This window comes from Epinephelus fuscoguttatus, linkage group LG4 (assembly GCF_011397635.1).
Source record: "Epinephelus fuscoguttatus linkage group LG4, E.fuscoguttatus.final_Chr_v1".
NCBI classification, from domain to species: domain Eukaryota; kingdom Metazoa; phylum Chordata; class Actinopteri; order Perciformes; family Serranidae; genus Epinephelus; species Epinephelus fuscoguttatus.
Window position 1 is genome coordinate 46987321 of NC_064755.1, and position 19617 is coordinate 47006937.

Genomic DNA, 19617 nt, shown 5'->3' on the forward strand with positions numbered 1-19617 from the left:
ATCCATCCATCCATCATCCATTCATCATCCATCCATCCATCCATCATCCATCCATCATCCATCCATCCATCATCCATCCATCATCCATCCATCCATCATCCATCCATGATCCTCTTTTTGGGGACTGGGGACATTTCCCATCATCCATCCATCCATCCATCCATCCATCCATCCATCATCCATCCATGATCCTCTTTTTGGGGACTGGGGACATTTCCCATCATCCATCCATCCATCCATCCATCCATCCATCCATCCATCCATCCATCATCCATCCATCCATCCATCCATCCATCCATCATCCATCCATCATCCATCCATCCATCATCCATTCATCATCCATCCATCCATCCATCATCCATCCATCCATCATCCATCCATCATCCATCCATCCATCATCCATCCATCATCCATCCATCCATCATCCATCCATCATCCATCCATGATCCTCTTTTTGGGGACTGGGGACATTTCCCATCATCCATCCATCCATCCATCCATCCATCCATCCATCCATCCATCCATCATCCATCCATCATCCATCCATGATCCTCTTTTTGGGGACTGGGGACATTTCCCATCATCCATCCATCCATCCATCCATCCATCCATCCATCATCCATCCATCCATCCATCCATCCATCCATCCATCATCCATCCATCATCCATCCATCCATCATCCATTCATCATCCATCCATCCATCCATCCATCATCCATCCATCATCCATCCATCCATCATCCATCCATCCATCATCCATCCATCCATCCATCATCCATCCATCATCCATCCATCCATCCATCCATCCATCATCCATCCATCATCCATCCATGATCCTCTTTTTGGGGACTGGGGACATTTCCCATCATCCATCCATCCATCCATCCATCCATCCATCATCCATCCATCATCCATCCATCCATCCATCCATCCATCCATCATCCATCCATCCATCCATCCATCCATCATCCATCCATCCATCCATCATCCATCCATCCATCCATCCATCATCCATCCATCATCCATCCATCCATCCATCCATCATCCATCCATCATCCATCCATCCATCATCCATCCATCCATCCATCATCCATCCATCATCCATCCATCCATCATCCATCCATCCATCCATCCATCATCCATCCATCCATCCATCATCCATCATCCATCCATCATCCATCCATGATCCTCTTTTTGATTTGATTTTATTCACAGAGAAAGTTTATTCTGAACTGACTGACTGCAGAGAGCTGAAAACCAAATCTGACACAAGAGAAGAGGAAAGGTTACAGAATGATTGGATTTAAACTCTTTTGGTTAAATTCCATTTCTTTAGTCCGAAGCTGGTGAAGTTAAATGGTGGAGTTCAGTTAATGCTTCCATTGATGTTCTGTGTGAAATGAATTACAGGAGCTGTATGAATCTCAGAATGGACACAGCTCTGCCTTTGTGTCATTCACTGGTGTCTGAAGTCCTGGTTTAACATTTGACTCCATTATATTGTGATCTGCACCATAAACATCCAAGGACAGAGGCTGGTGTATTCTGACTAAAAGCTTTGGAGAGAAATCTTATGGTTTATTTTCTCTTCTCTCCTGCTGCAGATACGCCACGGCACGACTCAACTTCTACTTTGAGAAGAAAGAGGAATATTTTGGATTGACTATAATCTAGAAACAGAGGACCAAGGACCGGCATTTTTTAAATCAGACGCAGCGTCACTGCTCTATGAGACCAAGAAGTTGTGGCAAACATCATATAATACTCCTGTACAGTGGAAACAAAGGCACAGACCGAGTGTATACATGTTCTCCCCCTGTGTGTTATTCCAGGCTGTAGTGTGAGATAATATGTTTTGCTATCTCTGTGATTTTTAGAATATTTGTTTGACCACAGTCAGTATGCCGATAAGCCTTTTTGGCAAATTGAGCCAAAGCTGGTGCCAGAAACACATTAATTGTTCCCACATTTAGCCGAGTCGCATGTAGCCACAAAAACTGAGCCTGATCATAAAACCCATAAGAGGCTTATTTGCATGCTTATTCAGCGTGCACCACAGCTCTGATGGAAAACAACTTTCCAGTTCAACTTATTTACTGGACCCAGCAGTGCATTATTTTAACTGGCTCTCTGTCCTCTACACTATTGTTGTAAAACCTGACAAGATGTTCTCACACTAAATCTCAATTTTTGTTGACTTATTTAAGTGTTTAAAACAGTATCTGATTCTGAATGAGCTCTGTGCAGTTAATATATGAATCATATCACAAATCAGTCTGTATTGTGTATTGTAGCAGCTATAGTGAAATACTCAGCATCAGACATTTGTTAGAAATATTCACTGTAAAAATCATCTGTGCTCAGTGACTGACTCAAAGTGCTGTTACCTGACGTTAACAGAACAAACTCTGCAGCAGCTTATTGAATTAATAACAGGTGGGTTTGATGAGGTGGTGCTATTGAACTAGAACACTGTTATTAATGATTTTATTCCAAATTAAACTCACACATGAATTCAATGAGCTGCAACTGGTTTCTGTTAATGACAAGTTTCCTCTGGCTCTCCTACATCATATACATACATAAGCAATTTATTTATTATTCATAACTTATAGCCGACAACTGTAAAACCTTTTCACACAGAGATGGCGCTATAGAGCTGTCCCTTCTTCGTGCCTCCTTTGTATTTTTACATAGAACCAAACGACGGCGGCATCATGTGGCTCCAGTGTGGGATTTGATACAGCGTGATGACATCACAGAATCAGAAGGGGTGTGAGGTGTAACTATCCAGTGTGTGAAGGCACCAGGTGAAATCAAAGAGTCTCCAGTCAGTGACCGTCTGAGAACTGACAGTAGGAGAGACATGTTGGCATCCAAAACAACTTGTTCTCCAATGCCAAGTTATGTTTCAGGAAGCAGACTCTGTGTTTTCTGATGCTATTGATATTTGATTTTGGTAACAAACCATGAGTGGGTATATTTTGTCTCCTCTCCAAAACCAGAGGTCAGAATGTAACCCGTCAGTCAGCCAAGTCTTCTTCATCTCAAACATTAATCTGTCTGATCATGAACTGTAAGAAATGAGTGTTTTTCTTTGATTATAAGTCACAAATAAAACAATATCAGAGACAGAAATAAGCCGTGTGATTAATGGTTTCCACACGTCAAATTTACCTTTTTTTCTGTGTGATCTGAGGCTGTAGGACGTTTTAAGATCAAAAACTTCTTCTTTTTCTTCTTCTTTGGTGTTTGAAGGTGTTTCAAAGTTGTTTCTAATGTGGTTCATGTGTGTGATCCTGAACCTTGGATCAATAGGTGTGTGTATTCTTATGTGCAGGGCACAGAGGTGCAGCTGAATCACTGACACAACCTGCAGTGTTTTCCTCCTGTGTTACATTCACTGGCGACATGTTGCTCTGATGCAGAGACGCTGTACTCCTGCAGAGTGTTGGTGGAGATGATGGAGGGTGGATGGCAGAGCGTACAATGCTCATTAGTTCCACTCTCTAATCCTTCAAATCAGCACTGACTTTTTCAGAATTTAACCAAGACCACAACCTTTCTTACAACTTAACCAAGTGCTTCGGTCGCCTCCCCCTGTGATGTGTTTGCCATTACCACAATATTTCCAGAACCTTCACCAAGTACTTTGAGTTGCCCAAACATGATCCTGAGGCCTTTAATCATTCTTTAGCTGCCAGGAGCAGATACTGCAGGAAAACAAGTCTGAGAGTAAATCTGAACAATGTCACCACAGGAGTTCTCTCATCAGCGGTTCAGGAGTTCCCCATCTGCACTGCTGTCAGTCAATAAATACCCAAAACACTTCTGGGACGTCTTGTCCTGTTTGACTTCAGAATTGAAAATGGACATTTGTTCTTGACTTTAGTGACGGCAGCTGACACCTGTTTATTGTTTTGTTGTTTTTGGCTTTTGTGTTGGTGTTTTGAGCGTGTGCCAGCGTTCTGGTCGACTGCCTTTGTTTTTAAATGTGCTTTAAAAGTAAAGTTTGACTTAACCTGGTGATTTTGCATCATAATCGCACATCATCAGTGCATCACTGTGCATCAGATATTTCACACAGAGAGGAGCTTCTATCAACAAGCCAAAGTAGATGAAGAAGATTTACATACAATGCATTGTTAAATATTGATAAATTAAACTGTTGCAGACCTGCAGAGAGATCAGACATGTTGTGACATGGTGTATATGCTGAAATGTTGCTGCTTTGATGCTATTGAGTTTGAAACTTAACGTGTTCGGACTGATGTCGCACATTTGCTGTTGTTTTAACCCGAAGCTGCCGAGAACAAACTGTTAGCCTGCAGTGTTTCACACCATGTTGAACAGCGAACAGCACATTGGCATGTCGTCAATGAAACAAACACGTCAGACTGTGCAAAATGGAAGCAGCAAGCTCGGATGTGTCAGTGAGTCCCCTCCTCTGCATCACTGCCTCAACGTCTGTATCTGTGAGGAAGCACAAAAGAGAATGTGATTGTAAAATCAGTAGAAAGGATTATGGCGGGTAAAACGAGGGGAGGACGGGCAACAATGATGTTCTTTACCTCCTCATGGTCGCGCACAGTTCCACTCATCAAGGCTGCAGCCGTGTCTTTGAGTCAAACAATCCAGCTGCTTTCAAACTGCATTTTTCGTTAAACATATAATATTTAATTAGCGGACTAATGCACTTAAAAAGACCCAAGGACTTTGCCTCAAAAAGGAAAAATTGGCCTTTTGTCCATTGCCCATCCAAAAAGTGCTGTAGATTTTTTCTTTCAGGACTAATTGCATTAAAAAAAAGAAGTATAGGCCTTTATGCAATGTTTCAAAGACATTGAAACACAAACGCAGCCAAAGCAACTCCTTTTAAAGGTTTTTTTTTTGTATGATTTCCTTTTATTCACATATTGCATTTAGTTTTGTAGTTATTGTTGAAGGCCTCTCAAGGCTGCTGACCCCTGGAATTCTAATAAGACCTCCCAATTTGCAATTGTCATCAGTTTTCATTGAAACGGTCCAACTATGTAGTCAAGGAAAGCTTATACATTACACCAGCTAATGCACAGGATATTGTTCAAAATCTGGATCCATCAGAATGTTGAAAACCCTAATTAAAACACACAGTTCACATCCTTGTACTGTACAAAGTCCGACCACTTTTTTAATTTGTATCTGAAAGCAAATTAAAGCTGTGCTGATGTTACATCTTCATTCAAATTCATTTCGAATTACCCAGTTGTCTTTATTCTCTAAGAATGTCCATACATGCTGTTGGAAATATTAACTGGATCACCTCATTGTGCCGCATGCCATCATTTCAGCTCCACCAAGCAGGACCCTCTGAGGCTGAACCATGAATCAAAGACCTGCAGTTCCTCTAACATCCACTAGGGTGCGTCCCCACAGACCTCCATGTTCATTCATTCATTCATCTTCTAACCGCTTCATCCTCTTGAGGGTCGCGGGGGGGCTGGAGCCTATCCCAGCTACATCGGGCGAGAGGCAGGGTTCACCCTGGACAGGTCACCAGACTATCACAGGGCTGACACATAGAGACAGACAACCATTCACACTCACATTCACACCTACGGACAATTTAGAGTCACCAATTAACCTGCATGTCTTTGGACTGTGGGAGGAAGCTGGAGCACCTGGAGGAAACCCACACTGACACAGGGAGAACATGTCAGAGCACCTGGAGGAAACCCACGCTGACACAGGGAGAACATGTCAGAGCACCTGGAGGAAACCCACGCTGACACAGGGAGAACATGTCGGAGCACCTGGAGGAAACCCACGCTGACACAGGGAGAACATGTCAGAGCACCTGGAGGAAACCCACGCTGACACAGGGAGAACATGTCGGAGCACCTGGAGGAAACCCACGCTGACACAGGGAGAACATGTCGGAGCACCTGGAGGAAACCCACGCTGACACAGGGAGAACATGTCAGAGCACCTGGAGGAAACCCACACTGACACAGGGAGAACATGTGGGAGCACCTGGAGGAAACCCACGCTGACACAGGGAGAACATGTGGGAGCACCTGGAGGAAACCCACGCTGACACAGGGAGAACATGTGGGAGCACCTGGAGGAAACCCACGCTGACACAGGGAGAACATGTCAGAGCACCTGGAGGAAACCCACGCTGACACAGGGAGAACATGTCAGAGCACCTGGAGGAAACCCACGCTGACACAGGGAGAACATGCAAACTCCGCACAGAAGGGCTCCCACGCCCGGGATCGAACCGGCAACCCTCTTGCTGTGAGGTGAGAGTGCTAACCACCACACCACCGTGCCGCCCGACCTCTATGTTATCATGTGGAAAGTAACATGTTTACAGCCTGTTTGGCCTCTGGACATCATTTCAACATTCATGACAACATTGCATTTTATTAAGGGTTTAAATGACACATCATTGGGGGGGCGGGGCCTCGCTCCTCCACAGCTCCACCCCCTCACCTAAATATGGTCATTTCTGGCTCTAAAAAACAAGATGGTGACGGCTGAAATACCGAACTTAAGGCTTCAAAACAGGAATCCACAAACCAGTGAGTGAAGTCACGGCAGCTACGTCCATTACTTTATACAGGCTATGATCGACACCAGGCATTGGTGTAGGGACGTAGCCATTTTTCTGCCATGGTTCGCGTCCTGTAGGCGATATTTGTGTGGGCGTGTTACACCAAAACCTGTTTCCCCTCGGCAATATTTTTGCAAGTGCAACGTTGCTGTGGCACCGCCCAGAACGACTGTGATTGGTTGAAAGAAGTACAAGCAGCCGGGGCGTTTTTTTCTCCAATCTCAAAGTGAGAGTCGGCCCAGCCAGACCTTTGTTTTCTTGAGAAAGGTCTGGTGAGCGAGAGTCTTACTGGCTCTTCCTTCACCATCACCATGAAAATGTCTCAACAGCTAGGGAGCAGATTTCCATAACATTCAGTACAGACGTTGATGTTTCCCGCAGGATGAACTTTGTTGATCCCCCTGACTTTTCATCTGACGCCATCTTTACTTTGGTTTGTGATTAAATACTTACAAAATGATTGCCGTCAGCCTGAATTTTCTGTATATTGATGATTAGAAAATATTACCATGTTAACATAGTAAGTCTCCTTTTAGTCTTGTTTCCCAGCAAAGACAAATCAGAGAATATATGTTACTTACAGTGTGACCGTGTGTGTTGAATAAAACTTTTCTTGTCTTGTTGGGGAAATTATTTGAAAGAAAAGACACCTTGAATTAAAACAAAGTACTGCAAAACTCATATTTATATTTATGATTTGAAGAAGAAACTTTTCCATGAACTCAATTTAGATTGCATACAGTATTAAATCTGCCCCATGATGTAATGCAGGTAAAGCAACAGTCAAACGTACCTGTACATTAACTCTTAACTACATCCAGACTTAAAGGTGACTTTTTACCTGCTGAATGACCCAAGCAGAGCTCACTGTGGAACATAGTCGGCTCAGTGTAAGAGCGAGGGTCAATTATTCTCCTCTTGAATCAAAAGCATTTGAATGATTAAGTATCATGCGCTCAAAGAAGATGGGCAGCGTGCTGCAGCACTGGGACCATTCTGTTGGCTTTAATGAGTGGTGGAGCCTCCATGATCTTAAACAGGGTGGCTTTGATGCCTCATTGAAGAACACGTCTGAAGGGGCCTCCTCCTTTGTAATAACAATTTATAATTCTCTTGATCTAAGAGGCCTGATTGGTAAGGAGAGAAAAAAGAAAGGATTTTGTTCTCTCTGCTCTTCAAGATGGGTTTTAAAAATCAAAAAGTGAATTTGCCGAGAGGGAAAGAGCGGCCTTTGATGAAGAAAGCGTGTGATTATGACTCATCACACAAAAACCACAAGAAGAGAGAGGTACATTTAAAGTCTGCATGGTGTCAAGAATCAAACACTGATAAATTCATTAAGACAAAATTAGAAAGTATCAGAAAGTCTTCAAACAATTTTCTGGAGTGCAACATGTTGTTTCTTGTTTTCAACACATTTTTTTAAAGTGTTGGAGGATGCTGCTGAAGATACTGTACTATGACATATTCTCTATGAAATGTTCATTTTCTAATGATATTAAAAGATCATACTATATTGTGATATTCTTTTATGACATATTCACACCAAACTATATCAAGACATTTTTTTTTTTTATAAAATTTTGACTTCATACGACATTATGACATTCTTAATGACAATTTTACGTCAAGATATACTCTACACTACATGATGACATCATACTTTATTTTCAAACTGTGGTAAAAAATACCATAGTATAGTATGTCAAAATATCATGATAACTGATATAATATATTGTGATGTCAAAATATCATGAAAATTGCAATTTATTATATTTTGACATCATACTATACTATGACATTTTTCATGACATTTTCAGGTCATACTATACTATGGCAATTTTCCATGACATTTTCACGTCAAACTATACTATGGCAATTTTCATCAAATTTTGACGTCATACTGTCGTATATTTTTCATCAAATTTTGACGTCATACTATGGCATCACATTTTTTTATGAAAATTTGACGTCATACTGTACTATTATATTTTTCATCAAATTTTGATGTCATACTTTACTATGACATTTTTTAATGAAATTTTGACGTCATACTATACTATGACATTTTTTATGAAATTTTGATGTCATACCATACTATGGCAATTTTCATCAAATTTTGACATCATACTATACTATGGCAATTTTCATCAAATTTTGACGTCATACTATACTATGACTTTTTTTTTATGAAAATATGACGTCATACTAAACTATGGCAATTTCCATCAAGTTTTGAAGTCATACTATGCTGTGACAATTTTCATGACATATTGACGTCATACTAAACTATGGCAATTTCCATCAAGTTTTGAAGTCATACTATGCTGTGACAATTTTCATGACACATTGACGTCATACTATACTATGGCAATTTTCATGACATATTGACGTCATACTATACTATGGCAATTTTCATCAAATTTTGACGTCATATTATATGATGATATTTTTCATCAAATTTTGATTTCATACTACAGTATGACATTTTTTCATCAAATTTTGACGCCATACTATAATTTGGTAATTTTCATCAAATTTTGACGTCATACTATGGCATCACATTTTTTTATGAAAATTTGACGGCATACTATACTATTATATTTTTCATCAAATTTTGACGTCATACTATACTATGACATTTTTTAATGAAATTTTGAAGTCATACTATTGCTGTGACAATTTTCATGACATTTTGACGTCAAACTATACTATGGCAATTTTCATGACATTTTGACGTCATACTATGCTGTGACAATTTTCATGACATTTTGACATCATACTATACTATGGCAATTTTCATGACATTTTGACATCATACTATACTCTGGCAATTTTCATCAAATTTTGATGTCATACTATAGTACGACATTTTTCATCAAATTTTGACGCCACACTATACTTTGGCAATTTTGATCAAATTTTGACGTCATACTATACTATGATATTTTTCATCAAATTTTGACATCATACTATACTATGGCAATTTTCATCAAATTTTGACGTCATACTGTCGTATATTTTTCATCAAATTTTGATGTCATACTATGGCATCACATTTTTTTATGAAAATTTGACGTCATACTATACTATTATATTTTTCATCAAATTTTGACGTCATACTTTACTATGACATTTTTTAATGAAATTTTGACGTCATACTATACTATGACATTTTTTTATGAAATTTTGACGTCATACCATACTATGGCAATTTTCATCAAATTTTGACATCATACTATACTATGGCAATTTTCATCAAATTTTGACGTCATACTATACTATGACTTTTTTTTATGAAAATATGACGTCATACTAAACTATGGCAATTTCCATCAAGTTTTGAAGTCATACTATGCTGTGACAATTTTCATGACATATTGACGTCATACTAAACTATGGCAATTTTCATGACATATTGACGTCATACTAAACTATGGCAATTTCCATCAAGTTTTGAAGTCATACTATGCTGTGACAATTTTCATGACATATTGACGTCATACTATACTATGGCAATTTTCATGACATATTGACGTCATACTATACTATGGCAATTTTCATCAAATTTTGACGTCATATTATATGATGATATTTTTCATCAAATTTTGATTTCATACTACAGTATGACATTTTTTCATCAAATTTTGACGCCATACTATAATTTGGTAATTTTCATCAAATTTTGACGTCATACTGTCGTATATTTTTCATCAAATTTTGATGTCATACTATGGCATCACATTTTTTTATGAAAATTTGACGTCATACTGTACTATGGCAATTTCCATCAAGTTTTGAAGTCATACTATGCTATGACATTTTTAATGACATATTGACGTCATACTATACTATGACATTTTTTATGACAATTGATGTCATACCATCCTAGGGCAATTTTCATCAAATTTTGACGTCATACTATACTATGGCATATTTTTCATCAAATTTTGATTTCATACTACAGTATGACATTTTTTCATCAAATTTTGACGCCATACTATAATTTGGTAATTTTCCATCAAATTTTGACGTCATACTATGGCATCACATTTTTTATGACATATTTGACGCCATACTATACTATGGCAATTTTTCATGACAAATTTTGACGTCATACTATACTATGACATTTCCATTTAATGAAATTTTGAAGTCATACTATTGCTGTGACAATTTTCATGACATTTTGACGTCAAACTATACTATGGCAATTTTCATGAAATTTTGAAGTCATACTATGCTGTGACAATTTTCATGACACATTGACGTCATACTATACTATGGCAATTTTCATGACATATTGACGTCATACTATACTATGGCAATTTTCATCAAATTTTGACGTCATATTATATGATGATATTTTTCATCAAATTTTGACGCCATACTATAATTTGGTAATTTTCATCAAATTTTGACGCCATACTATGGCATCACATTTTTTTATGAAAATTTGACGCCATACTATACTATTATATTTTTCATCAAATTTTGACGTCATACTATAGTATGATATTTTTTATGAAATTTTGATGCTATACTATATTATGATATTTTCATCAAAGTTTGATGTCATACTATACTATGACATTTTTTTATGAAAATTTAACGTCATACCATACTATGGCAATTTTCATCAAATTTTGACGTCATACTATACTATGATATTTTTCATCAAATTTTGACATCATACTATACTATGATTTTTTTTTATGAAATTTTGACGTCATACTATACTATGGCAATTTTTTTTAACATTTTGACGTCATTCTATATTATGATATTTTTCATCAAATTTTGATGTCATACTATAGTATGATATTTTTTATGAAATTTTGATGCTATACTATACTATGATATTTTCATCAAAGTTTGATGTCATACTATACTATGACATTTTTTTATGAAAATTTAACGTCATACCATACTATGGCAATTTTCATCAAATTTTGACATCATACTATACTATGATATTTTTTTTATGAAATTTTGACGTCATACTATACTATGGCAATTTTTTTAACATTTTGACGTCATTCTATATTATGATATTTTTCATCAAAGTTTGATGTCATACTATACTATGACATTTTTTTATGAAATTTTGACGCCATACTATATTATATTTTTCATCAAATTTTGATGTCATACTATAGTATGACATTTTTCATGAAATTTTGAAAACGTATTATACTATGACCTTTTTAATATTCTTGACGTTATACTATGCTATGACAGTTTTTTTTAATGAAAGTTCGATGTCATACTATACTATGTCATTTTTTTTATCACATTTTGCCATCATTCTATCCTAAGACATTTTTCATGAAATTATGACATCATAGTATACTATGACATACTTTAAGAAATTTCTACATCATATGATACTATGACATTTATTGTGAAATTTTGTCATCATACCATTCTAAATTTTTCAGGAACTTTTTGACGTCATACTATTGTATTACATTTTTTTATGTTTTTTTCTTTTATTACATAATATATTTCCTCTTTTTTTTTTACCTCTTTCACAACACACTACACTATGATTATTTCTTTGTTGTCATGCTCTTCTATATTTCAGTGGTTCCAATATCGGGAGCCAACCCATGCTTGAGCGCATCACAACAAAGTGTGCCCACATGAAACCAAAATAACTTTTCATCTCACCTTCACATTTGACTGCTGTTGATTTGCAGATAATTTTAAACTATGTCCATCAATTTGATTGAATTTTCTGGAGACTGTAAAAATAATCAGCTAGTGAAATCTGCAGTGCTCATAAACTGAGAATGACTTTCCAGTGATATAAGAGGCATTTTGTGTTCAGTAATTTAACTTTAAATTCAATTTACAGTATTTACACTTTCAATATGAGAGAATGAGTTTATATTATTTTTTTTATTATAATTTTTGACTCGGGCACATTAAAATTTTTAAATGTTTTTTAAATGTTTTTCTGAGCCTTCATCTCTGTATGTTTAGTCACCAGCAGCTTCAACAAGCAGGAAATCCTCCAGACTGAATGTAAAAATGTGAATCAGTCTCATCCTACAATAAGTTCACATATATATAGGTGAACACATCAATCTATGAAATGATGACTGCACTGAAACAAACTGCGCTCTCCTTTATTACGGCCCTAAAAGCTTCACACACGCGCACACACACACACACACACACACACACACACACACACACACACACAGTTGTGCACACACAGAAACAATCTGTCAACTTGCAAACAGCTAAATGTTCATCCTGCAGAAAGGAAAAAGGAAATGTAAATTATGATGACTTATTTAACGAGATTAGCATGGCAACAGCACAAGTATGATTTCAAACACCCCTCCCAGCTAAAAGCCACGCTGCGCGTGCACACACACACACACACACACACACACATCAGTGCACACAAAGGAGTGTGTGACAAACTCGCCGGCGCCCCTCGCAGGGTGACGCTACAGTTGATTTGGGAATTACAATTAGATTTATGATGTGGCTGCATAAGGCTGAGCCCTCTGTTTCTCTCTTTCAAATGCTGGGATTGGCTGCAGCGAACACCGGCGCCGTGGCGTATACACCACAGCACAGTCAGAATGTGTGGCGTTACCTCACACACACACACACACACACACACACACACACACAATGGAACAATAGGCCACATTTACTGTAATGGGCCACCAAAATATAAAGCCGGAGTGGAATAGCTCGACTTTGGAAACAGAAAGCCTTGTGTTGGAAATTATTAGATGCCTGGAAAGTAAGAGCACTATTTGGCGTAATGGAAATAATAATTCATGCAACACTACCTGTAACTTGTGCTCGGTCTTTTCACATGCTCAACACAATAGGTTTGAATGCTGCTCTGCACATCAACACTTTTATCTTTCCACAGCAGTCAGATGAAGAGTTGAAAAAATGAAGAGACAGATTTTTAGGGAAAATCTCAAGTTTTTAATTTTTATTTCTTTATTTTTTTTGATTGTCTTTCTCACCAAGTTGTACTGACACTTTTTAGAGCCAAAGCTGGCTAATAAATACAATGAAATGTTAAAACGCACAATTGAATTTCAAATACAATACTCATCACAAAATGTATGTGACCAGGAAACTGACGTCCCACTTCTGCAGGTCACAACTGACAAGAGCATGAGGTCTAAAGAGATCAGAGGTGACGCGACCCCTTCAGGCGGCACGAGAGCTGCAGCAACAAAACTTGCTTCGGTAAATGAAATGCTTCTAAAGAAATGGCATTTTACTTTTGCCTGGCGTGTCCGAGGCGTCCTATTGAGTCCAAACATGTGACTTTGACTGTTCTAATTTATCATGTTGAAAATCAAACAACATCTTCACATTAGTCCATACTTAAAAAAACAACATAGAATTTATATCCAGTGCTTAGGATGACAACAACAGAAATGTCTATGCATGAGGCTTTTTTTTTCTTTTCCTGCAATGCGAGTAAAAACCAAAGTTCAGTCCCAGCTTGTGAAGCTTTCTGAGTAAAGACTGCCAGGTATGGTCAGAGATATGAAGACATGTGAAACAGCTGAACAGAAACCACCCGAGGTCCCAGGTGCTGAAAATATTCAGAATGCAGAGTGTGGTGAAAAGAGACAAAGAATATACTGTGTGTCGTCAGAGAAGTGACATTGGAGTAAAACAGAGGAAAAAGCGTGCACAGCACTGAGCACGAGGCCGCGCTGACACAAGAGGAGAACATCTCAGTTCAGACTGTGGAAAAACTCTGCAGCTTTTTTTCCTCCATTCTTCTCCTAATAATTTACTCGTCTTCAAAATATACATGCGCTGTAGAAAACGTACCCTTTTTGAAATAACAGACCTCTTTTTGCAGCTCAATAAATTCTTTCTTAAAACATGTTTGGTGAATCTGTCCCACGTGATGCTCAGAAGACATTTACAAATATGAACAGACTAATAATAAAAATAGGAACATTTTGTACCAATTCAAAACACAATTCAAAATACAGCCAAGGGATCCAGAATATTAGAAACTCTCATCCTACAGCAGGTAACTGTGGCGCTGCTAGACCCCGCCCCTCTGCCCGCCGCCCGCTGCTGACTGGACACGTTTAAGTCTTAAAGTGTCTCAGCAGAAATGAAGCCAAATAAATGTCTGTACCTTTGGCCAGATTGGAAGGGATAAACTCAAACACTGAAGGTCGGCGTTTGGTTGTGCCCTCCTGAACCTACAGCACAATGTGCCGAGTGTTTTGCCTCAAGGAACTGTGGGAAATGTGGTTCATAAAAGCACCAATGCAGTGAATGGAACTGAGGAGCAGATCTCAGCATGGAGGAGCTGTCAGAGATCAAAGTGTGACATCACATCCTCACTGAGCTCTGCTGGTGATCGGGTCAGGAGGGGGGCCAGCAGTTACCGAGTCGGAGCATCATCATCATCATCATCATCATCATCATCACCATCATCATCATCATCATCATCATCAGATAGAAAAAGCTGATTGTATAAGACTTTTTTGCAGTATTGGAAGTTAAGACTACGACATCCCGAGTGAATGTGAATGTAGGTTTGGCACATTTGAAGTAAATCTGTACAATGCCTGGGTTCGTGCTTCCTTACACACCTACTCAGTAATAGTAATAATACTAATAATAGTAACACTACTACTACTACTAATAATAATAATGTGATATAAGGGATTTTGCTCCCTTTATTTCATCGACAGTCTGAAAAGACCTACCACTCTTTCTGTATGAAAACGAAACAAAAAAAGAAACACATTCACAAGCTGGCACATCATACCTGAGCTGGGATATAAAAAAACTCTAACAGTAATGTAATGTAAGCAGTCTGTCAGAAAACAAGATGGAGATGCATGGTGTACTGGTAAGAAACAAAAGTAAGACTATAAGATTACAATAGCTAGGATTTATATTAAAACTTTTCATATTTCAAGTTCCGACAGTCCAGAGTTCGTACAGGCAGCGACCTGTCAGAGGAAAACAGAACAAAAAGAAAACACAAAAAAAGTAAATACATGAAGATAAAAACGAAACCACTCCTTAAACATTTAAGACCAAATAGCTGTTGAAGACCAACTCCTGATGCTTCAAATCCATGCATGCTCTTTACAAACCACACAGCAATGTGTTCCTCGCTCATGTGTCTCATCCTGTCTCATCCTGTCTCATCCTGTCTCATCCTGTCTCTTCTGTCTCCGTCTCTTCTCAGCTCCTGTTAAGATTGTCAGAGTTGAAGGAAACTGAAGTTTGTTGTCAGCTGGATGTCTGAATGTCTGTCAGTTTGTTTTTCTCGGGTCACATTTTGTCCATCGGCCGTCTTCTTCAAATGGACGTCCATCCACTGTCCGAGAACTCAGTGAGCATGTGAATCCTGTCTGGGCATGCTCAGTGCGTGATGCCACATGCCCTGAAGGTCTCTATAATAAACTGTGATTTTAAAAAGTGTCTCTGAGTAGAACAGGAGTTTTGTTTTTTCTCTTTTTACAACCGACACCCTGAGCGCGCTCAGTTGGCGCTGACGGCCTCCTGTGGCTCGTGGTCGCTGCTATAGTCTGACTTGGGCTCGTCCTCAAAGTCCTCGTACATGTCCATGTCGTCGTCTCCGTTGGTGGGGTCGCTGGGCAGATCCAAGGCTCCCATCCCGCCACCATTGCTGCCTCCGCCGCCGGGCTCGGACTTCATCCCGTACGTGCTCTGAATGACCGGGATGGCGGGTTCGGGGCTGGCTGAGTTGCTGGAGCAGTCTGAGGTCAGGTGTGGGGACGGTGTGGCTGTCGTTGCCATGGTAATGGCGCCCGGGTAAACTCCCACTCCGCCCGGGCTGCTGCCAAGAGGCATCGGTGGCTGAGGCCTGAAAGACAAGACAGGAAGAGGGTTTTTCTCTCTCGTGTCTCAAAGGTGAGCAAAGAATAAAAAAATGGAGAAAAGACCAGAGCACCTAGCGCACACACACACACACACACACACACACACACACGCACACACGCACATGCACACACACACATACGCACACACACACACACACACACACACACACACACACACACACATACACACACAGTGTATAGTGTACCTTTAGTTTATTTTAACACATTTAAATCTAAATTTTCAGACATGTTAACTTTTTTTTCCATTAATACTTTTTGAACATTTTAATAATTGTTTCTGACATTTAATCATCATTTTTCCAGAATTTTTAAACTTTTTTGACAAGTATTTTTTTTTTGCCATTTTTTCAAAAAAACAAATTTTGAAAATATTTTTCGACCATTTTAATTATGTTTTTTAGAAATGTTTTTTCATGATAATAATTGTATTAGTTTAATTAATTCCTCTCTATGTTGAGCTTCACAGTAGAAGTAATAACCCTGCAGCATCAGTCAGTGTGTGAAGCTGTTGCAGCGTATGTTGTAGCCTGTGACTGTGTCATCCAACAGTCTGCAGGCATCAAACTGGATGTTTATTAGTGTCATGTTGCACAGTGCACAGCTGCACTAAACTTAGAAGACTGATCAAATCTCACAGTCTGTAGGAGGATTAAAGCCGGACCACAGTGGTGGACTGACCAACAGACAAAGACAGGCTGCATGTAAATCTTTTTTCTCTTTAAATAATGAAATAATAAAAACAAACAGGTCACAGGAACATATCAGCTGGTTAGTGCCAGATGAGTGTTTGATCAGACTCTGATTCATTCTCAGCTCCTTTGAACAAAAACATGAATTGTGAAGCCACTTAAAGAGCAGAGCTCCTTGTCAGGTCGGGCATGTCCTGACACAGAGCGCTCGCTGCCAGCTCACAGCAGCTAAATAACCTGTTCACATAGAATAGAGGAGGAATGAGGGTGACGGCCCATCAGTCAAAGGGCCCCTCTGGCTCCTCACTGAGCCTCATAAAGCAGGAAAACTGCTGTCACTTTTCTCACCTAACAGTTTTCCCTCCTCCGTCTCCTGAAACAATTACAGCCGTCCGCTCTGACAGACTCATTTTCACATTAGACGCTTTAAAACAACACTGGTTTAGTTGTGTGGAATGTGCCAGTAACTGGTCGAGTGCTGGCTCCCAGTAGCTATTTGATTTAGCAGTGATTGAAAGAGCAGGCTCGGAGAATCAGGAGCGTTTTTCTGCAGTTACTGACCACACACAGTAAATGTGGCATTCAGCCCGTGACGTCTGCCTGGCTCTCGCTCCCTCTCAAACATCTGCTTACATTTCATATTCCACTATGTCTGTCTGTGTCCAATTTCACTGCCCGCAAGCGCCCAGCATTGTCCTAATTTAATAAATGACAAGCTATTAAAAATCGCTCCTATTCAAAGCCCTGGCCTCTGGTAAATCCATCTGAAGCCCAGGCCACTGTGATGGCTTTAAACACATCCATGGCTGGTTCCTATTAAGACAATGCCACTGTTTTTCCCCTCTCTGCACCCACTACACTGAACACAACGCTCCTCAGCAAACCTTTAAAAGCTTTCACAGAAACAAGCAGAAGGTTGCACCAGGAGACCTCTCCTGAATAAACCCTGATGGTCACCCCTCAATCCTCCAGGAAGAATCGGCCTTTTATATTGATGCTGTGACACACGGTAAGAAAAAAGACCTGAGATAAAGTGCAGAGAAACAACATAATTAAAAAATAAACCCTGACTGAAATGCCCCCAAATCCTCTTTATGAATAACAGTATCTTTATCCTGCTAAATGTGTTTGATAAAAAACCCACGGTGAGGTCAAGGTGGCGAGCGCGATGGGAAGTTTAACTGAACTGAGAGGTCGCAGGAGCAACAGTAAATTAGTCAAAGTGTTATTGAGCGACATACAAAGCGTGTGTGTGAGCCGAGGCTCGTCGCTGTCGCTGCACACACTGATGGAGGAAAATGTTTCTGTGGAAAAATACCTGGAGGTGCACTTTGAAACTTTATATAAGACACTGCGTGTTCATTGTGTTACATACAGACACAGGAAGCTGACTGTGATGTTCAGGGTCAGCTGACAACACACACACACACACACACACACACACACACACACACACACACACGTAGACTTGGTTTGGTCTGGTTGAGTTTGGCATCTTGGATTTTTGGATTCTGAGTGGACCATGTTTGGACATACAGTATTTAGTGTAGAAATTCAGCCCTGCACAGCTGAGAGGGAATCAGCTTCAGAGCAGGGCTGGTTGATCTGGACACAATCTAATATCACAATATATGTATTTGACCAAAGGACTGGGTGTTGATATGGTGAGGATACTGTGGGGCTGACTGTTGGTGCTTTCACACTGACATTTGTTGCAACCATCAGTAACGTGGATATAAAGGTTAATAAGAGAAGAGTTCAGACAATAATGTCACTTTAAAACCAGGAAACTTTGGATATTAAAAGATTCATAATCAAGACAGTACATTGTTCCATATCATGATGTAGTTTGTATGTACCAGGCTGTAAACGTGTTGATTTCTACATGTTAACATGTAGCTGTGACTTGCTCTTGGAGCCAGCCTCTAGTGGACATTAGAGGAACTGCAGGATTGACGTCTGACGGTGCTCACCCGACAAAGAACTGCCTCATCTCCTGACGCCGTGACCTCATCATCTGCTTGTACTCTCCAATACGCAGCTTTTTGCCGTCGATGATGCAGGTTCTCTTGGGCCGCGGCTTGTACTTGTAGTTGGGATATTTCTCCAGATGGATTTTACTCAGGCGGGCCTGCTCCTCGTAGTACGGCTGCTTCTCCTGGTTGGTCATGGATTTCCAGCGAGAGCCTGGAGAAGATGATGTAGATTAGTTTTTCTCTTTAGTTTAGCTTGACTCAACTTGGTCATAAAACATATGTAAATATCTCAAATGTTTTCTGTGCAGGATTTTCCTGGAAACAAAGAACACACTCAAACAGAAGTAAACCCTCTCAGTCATCACTGATGACCTGCTAGAAGTGTGTGATGGTGTATTTATCTGCAGAGAGCCTGTTTTCTTCAGGCTGTGAGCACAGTGCACAGGTGAGGTC

General features: G+C 39.4%; 2 protein-coding genes across 5 annotated transcripts in view; one reads left to right on the forward strand and one right to left on the reverse strand.

The window, feature by feature from the left end:
* zgc:113516 (uncharacterized protein LOC541449 homolog) overlaps positions 1–3155 on the forward strand; it is a 64204-nt gene extending 61049 nt beyond the window's left edge. The window contains exon 8 of the mRNA XM_049574049.1: positions 1604–3155. Within this exon, the coding sequence (XP_049430006.1) occupies positions 1604–1673 (70 nt within the window). The 3' untranslated portion in view covers positions 1674–3155. The remainder of the gene's footprint in view (positions 1–1603) is intronic.
* A 10397-nt stretch (positions 3156–13552) lies between these two features.
* LOC125887434 (transcription factor SOX-6-like) overlaps positions 13553–19617 on the reverse strand; it is a 142671-nt gene continuing 136606 nt past the window's right edge. For all 4 annotated transcript variants that reach the window (XM_049574232.1, XM_049574229.1, XM_049574231.1 and 1 more), the window contains exons 15-16: positions 19162–19375; positions 13553–16462 (exon numbers count right to left, since the gene is read on the reverse strand). In XM_049574232.1, the coding sequence (XP_049430189.1) occupies positions 16117–16462; positions 19162–19375 (560 nt within the window). In that variant the 3' untranslated portion in view covers positions 13553–16116. The remainder of the gene's footprint in view (positions 16463–19161; positions 19376–19617) is intronic.